The sequence below is a fragment of the Chrysemys picta genome, chromosome 8, assembly GCF_011386835.1.
Source record: "Chrysemys picta bellii isolate R12L10 chromosome 8, ASM1138683v2, whole genome shotgun sequence".
Lineage (NCBI taxonomy): Eukaryota > Metazoa > Chordata > Testudines > Emydidae > Chrysemys > Chrysemys picta.
Genome location: NC_088798.1, coordinates 9997459 through 10003458, shown reverse-complemented (window position 1 = coordinate 10003458; position 6000 = coordinate 9997459). Strand labels below are relative to the sequence as shown.

The window sequence follows — 6000 nt, the reverse complement described above, 5'->3', positions numbered from 1 at the left end:
AAATTTCAGGAACCCTACTTGCTACAGCAAGCAGACTTTCAGCTCAAAAATCAAAGCCCTAGTGATTCACCATTAAAGACTTTCAAACCTGTCTCTAACTCACTTATCAGAGGGATGGGACAAGGCATAGGAAAACTTCAGTGATAGTGGTGCATGGAAAACAATCTTCCTTAAAACCACTACTTGGCCTGGAAAGAAAGCTGTAAATTTCCTTATGGCAGTCAGGCTTCAGAAAAGAGCGAAGAGAAACCTCCTTATTACTATCAAAACTCAGGAGATTGATTGCAGCCTGACACTTCCATTACAATGAATGGAAACTATTAAGCTAAATATATTGTTGCTTAAAAAATATTTATATGGTACCATAAATTTACAGGATGTCTTACAGACATAGCTAAGACACAGTCTGTGCCCTGAAGAGTTTATAATCTTAGAAAGACAAGATAAGCAAAACATGGGACAACAATTCAGGAGAGAGAGGCTGTGATTATTCTTGATGTGGAGAAGAAGGGAGGATGGTAGAAGGCATGAAGTCAGAAATGCAAAAAAGGAGACAGAAGGATCAGTAAGACCAAAAGGACTGGGAGCAGCATGGAGGTGGGGAATAAGGGCAGAGAGGAACACAGATGTTTTTGGGGACAAGATTAGGTAGGAGAGAAATAGGAGCTTTAGTTTGTTAGAGGCAACCAATGGAGGGATTCAAGGAATGGGATGATGTGGTCTAAGCAGGGATGGGGAAGACTGCTTTTGCAGTGGTATTTTGGCATCTACTTCACCCTAGGGCAGGGGTGGGCAAACTTTTTGGCCCAAGGGCCACATCTGGCTGGGAAAATCGCATGGAGGGCCATGAATGTAGGGCTGGGGCAGGGGGTTGCAGTGCAAGAGGGAGTGCGGGGTGCAGGAAAGGGCTCAGGGCAAGGGGTTGGGGCAGAGGAGGGGTGCGGAGTGTACAATGGAGCTCAGGGCAGGGGGTTGAGGTGCAGGAGGGGGTGTGGAATGTGGGAGGGGGCTCAGGGCAGGGGTGCAGGGAGAAGTGCAGGACTGGGCTCACGGAAGGGGGTTGGGGTACAGGAGGAGTGCGGGAGGGGGCTCAGGGCAGGGAGTTGGGGTGTGGGGTGCAGGAGAGGTTTGAGGTGCGGGCTCCGGCTCAGCACCGCTTACCTGGAGCAGCTCCAGGATGGCAGCGGCGCGCACTGGGTTGCTCCCAGAAGTGGCTGGCACCACGTCCCTGCGGCCCCTGGAGAAGGGGGAGCAGAGGGCTCTGTGCGCTGCCTGTCGGGACCTCCCCCGGCCATTGGAAGCTGTGGGGTGTGGTGCCTGCAGGCGAGGGCAGTGCACGGAGCCCTCTGCCTCCCCTCCCCCAGGGGCCACAGGGATGTGGTGCCGGACATTTCTGGGAGCGGCATGGGGCCCTCGGCGCCACAGGGGTGGCAATCCTGTGGGCCAGATCCAAAGCCCTGACGGGCCGGATCCAGTCTGCAGGCCGTAGTTTGCCCACCCCTGCCCTAGGGTATATAATCTCATTGCTAATCAAGGAAAGTGAGATGAAGAATAAAACAAGGCAAAAAAGAGAAAAAGTCTTCTCCTCCCAAGATCCACTCTCCTGCAGAAATGTCATTTAAAAAAACAAAAAACAAAAAAACAAAAAATAAACCACCGCCACCTTAAAACTACTAATTTGTGTAACTTACTCTCTAATCTTCTTCTCAGAGCCATCTCGTCCAGGATCGTAGACTCCCTTAGGCAGGTGCTGTATAAGGCCTATCCTTTGCGCTATTCTAATTTGTTCCTCTTCTGTTAGTTGTGTTGCTAGCCGAGTCTGGCTAGGAGTTGGATGATAAACAGGAACTGGAACCTGCTCCTAAAATAGAAGATTTAAAACAAAAAACAAAGTTTGCTTTGCTGATGTTTGCTGACATCAGTGGATTTTGGAATATACTAAACTTACTATTCACGCTGTTCCCTTTCTTACTCACTGAAGAATGTTTGCATGAAGCTCCCTCTGCTACCCCACACATTTTTGGCTTAAACATAATATGGAGGATAGGATAACGAGTGATGCCAGCTTCTCAGGAAAACTGGCAAGGATCTATTTTTGGCAGTTCTCTACCAGACTATTTCATTTTGTCTCCAGGAGTTATTCATAGATTAGTTAAATAGATGCACAAACTCCACATGAAAATAGGCAAATAAAGTTTACATGGATTTAACTAATGGTTAGATGTTCTGCCTAACTATGAAATATATGGAGAAAATTTACAAATATAAGTTGATGCACTCTCATTCTATACACTTATGGAGAATCATTTGTGCTGACGGGCCCAATTTATAGTATCATGATTTTACAAAAGGATCTTTAATTGGCTCTGTAATTACAAAATCATGTACCACCTAAACAATAATTTAGACCTGTAGATTTATTTCTTAACAACTTTAAATATACTAACGTGGACATAATTGTCCAGTTAAACATCTGAACTTCCAATACATTTTATATATATATATCTTTATGAATTCTCTAAAGTTGGACTTGAAGCGACATATATTTTAAATTTGTATTTCCCACACAAAAGAAAATATTTTAAACATACAATCTCTCTGTGACAGATATGGCAATTTCCTGCAATATCCTTAAATGACCTTATTGTATCAAGTTTATGTATTATTGTGGGCCAGGATTGTATCTAACCTCTGGAGGGGGGGAGATGTAACAAATAGTGCAACACCATGCAGTATTTTTGGAGTCCAGTGTTTAACATTAATGGCTTATGTATAATTGTGATCTACTCCATAAGAGAGGGCTACCACAGCTCCTCCAGGAACTAAAAACAGTGGGTGGTAACTGAGGCAAATCAGCCAGGTTGCAATCCCCCAAGAGAGGTGCCACCTTTTGGGGAGGCTCCCATATACTAGTTCAAATTAAATTCTCCAGAAACCAACAAAGAAAAAACCTGTAAATAAATAGCCTAAATTTATGATGACACAGGGCCTTCTTTGTAATCTGGCAAATGGACAGGACCTTCTGTCCAAAGGGGGCCCCCAATCCTTGCAGAATGGTTGGAAGGATTTGACCTACTATGGCCTCCTCAGGCTAATGGATGGCATCTAATAAGCTTATTAGCATATGTGTACGGTCTTTTATTGATTTTAATGTGTGTTATCGGTAATGCCTTCACCTTAAAAATAAATTGCTTGCTTATAAAAAGCTGTGTTGTAACTTTGTAACTGGGTGCAATTATGCTGTTCATAGCCTTCACAGAGAAACTAAAGTGCAGACGTTGGCCTGTTAGGCAGTCTGGCTTGCTGGGAATATCACAGTATAGGCAGGGAATCGCGCAGTCTAGAAAACCACTGGTCAGGAGGGAGAGAGATGTGGGTTGCTGCTCCAGAGAGGTGACAGCTGAGGATCCAGGAACTGTTAAGTGGGTGCCCTTGGTGGGCCACAGGAGGGTAATACGAATGTGGTTACCCTGGACTGTGACACTCTTCTTCATCATTTTCTCCCAAACAGACGCTTTTCATTGTTGCTTAAGTATTTCAGATACTTAAATCAGTGTTTAAACCCCGTATCTATATTCCTTATATTTAAAACAGAATTTTGGAAAACTGAAGCCATCATTTACAATAGTGTTTGTTGGGACAATACTTGATACATGACCTAATTAACAGTAGATTTATGGTAGTACTTGCATTAAAGCCGTTTAACAATGTCGACTAACTGCAGGGGAGAAAAAATCTACTCATCAGAAAAAACTGAGTGAAACTACATATTTGTACGTCAGAGGCATAGCATCATTAATCATCTATTTTTCTTATAGTTCATGTTGAGAGGAAATTGCTTCATATTAATCATATAATATGAGACTAGGTAAATCAGACGTAGGAAATTTCAGACTCTGCAAGGTCCCCATCATGGAGTTTCCACTTAAACATCACCAGTTGCGGAGGCATCAGGCTTTACATCTCACAGAATAACCAGCAGGTTCAGCTCCCAAAACCTGAGGATCTTTATGGAGTCACTAGTTCACCAGGTACACTCCTATAACAGCCTTGTGCCTGTTCAATCCATCACAGGTTCCCTCAGCCCCTCCAGCTCCCGGACATCTCACTCCTGTGGAAGTCACAGTACCAAGAAATCCCATGCCAACTGCTGGGATTTCCACACCATGGAGTCCATTCAACGTTGACATAGGAAATACAGAGGAAGGGGAGAGAGTGGAACAATACAACATTGCCCTCAGTGTCCTTGTCCCCCAGGTTTCTGCCAGTCTGGGTCAAGGTTAGCAAAATAGTTGAGAATATTTATGCAATATGCCAATCAACCTTTAGGACTCAATAAAACTCCTGGCAACCTCATACAGAAGGCTATAGTTTCAGCTGAATGCACACAGCCTGTTAGATTCTTCTCTCAATGCAGAGAGCGTATGATATGAGCAAGGTGTTGCATCTGCGAATACATGAATGCACTGACCTGCAAGAATCACAGAAGGCAGACATAGAAAGGACCCTGCAGGCCATCTCCTGTCAATATATGCTTGTTTCCTACAGTACATGTCCTAGCATTTTTGTCCAGCCTAGTTTTAAGAATCCCAAGCAAAGGGGCTTTCCATTGGGAGACTATTCCACAAATAAATTTCCCTGTCAGGATGCTTTTCTTAATATGATCCCATCATTATTTAGTTATTCCTTCTTATACAACACTAAATAATTTATCTCCAGGAGAAAAATATTCACCCTTTGAATATCTGTAGATTTATGTCCAACCCTATATTTATCTAGGTATATGATTTTTCTTTACAAATTATGATCCTTTTTGTTCTGGCATTGTAAACCCACCCATCTTTCTGGTAGAGCAATGACTCAATGATCCCCAGGTGGGGTCGCACCAGAGCCGCATACCGAGAGTGATACATATACCCAAATAAGTCAACCTCCCTACTCTGCGACATGATGCTTTTGTGTATCCAGCCCCCAAATGCAACTTTTACAGCCATATCATATTGTAACTCATCTCTAATTTGTTCTTTATCATCATCTTCAGGCCTCTACCAAATATCACTTCCAAAGTTTCTTCCTCTCACTAAGTTATGGATGTTCCAGACTAATACAACTGGGGAGAAAGTCAGCATTTTCCCAAACTGGATCTTCTGTAATTATTTGTTGCCTATGCTCTTTATCTCTCTGAGTCCCTTTGTACTATTTCTCTGTCCTCTGGACTGGCGTCCTCAAACCCTCCCTACAAATTTAACATCACCTGTGATTTTCTTCCAGGTTATTAAAGAAAGTGCTAAATAGACTAACAGAGAAGCCGAACACTTCCCCACTACTTGACACACTGCTGCTTATCATCACCTGTTGTTTATGAAGGTTTAACAAGTTTTTAAGATGGATCCTGGACTGACTGAAAAACTAGCAAGCTCTGCAGAAAGACTTTGAGGGTAAGAAAATGCTTTAGGCAAGGCATGTAATATGTTAAGTTTTAGACTCTAGAAAGAATGTTATACTTTTGTTTTATTTTTAACCATTTCTGTTTCCTTTATTCTGACTCCATACTCACTTGAATCTGTGATTCTCTGTGCTTTGCTAATGAACTTATATTTGTTTTCACCATAAACAGATTACAGTGCGGTGTTATTATAAAGGATCTGATCCTGAATTGCAACCTTCCAGCTGTGTACGCTCTCTCTTTGGGGACCCCTTACCTGATAATTACTGTGAGTGTCCAGTGTCAGGGGATGGACACTACAGGCGGACGCTTCGGGGAGTTTGGGGAATTGGGTACACAAAGTGTTAAGCGGCAAGGCAAAGTAACAGCTGGCAGAGTCCTGAGGAGTTTGTTTGCGTGGCTAACTGACTGAGTGTTCCAGGGAGCTGACACACAGTTTAGCACTAGCAAGCCTCTCTCTTACTGAGGCAGGGGGATAACATCGTGACCTATAGTTCTGTCTCACAGTGTAACTACCAAAGAGGAGGAAACTAGACAGGGAGCACTTGCTGTGC

At 43.3% G+C, this 6000-nt stretch overlaps 2 protein-coding genes across 2 annotated transcripts in view; one reads left to right on the top strand and one right to left on the bottom strand.

The window, feature by feature from the left end:
- The window catches only part of TTC39A (tetratricopeptide repeat domain 39A), a 101212-nt gene extending 95546 nt beyond the window's left edge, over positions 1 to 5666 (top strand). The window contains exon 18 of the mRNA XM_065555352.1: positions 5272 to 5666. Coding sequence (XP_065411424.1) covers positions 5272 to 5365 — 94 coding nt within the window. The 3' untranslated portion in view covers positions 5366 to 5666. The remainder of the gene's footprint in view (positions 1 to 5271) is intronic.
- The window catches only part of RNF11 (ring finger protein 11), a 47614-nt gene that overhangs the window by 3366 nt on the left and 38248 nt on the right, over positions 1 to 6000 (bottom strand). The window contains exon 2 of the mRNA XM_005284903.4: positions 1692 to 1861. Within this exon, the coding sequence (XP_005284960.1) occupies positions 1692 to 1861 (170 nt within the window). The remainder of the gene's footprint in view (positions 1 to 1691; positions 1862 to 6000) is intronic.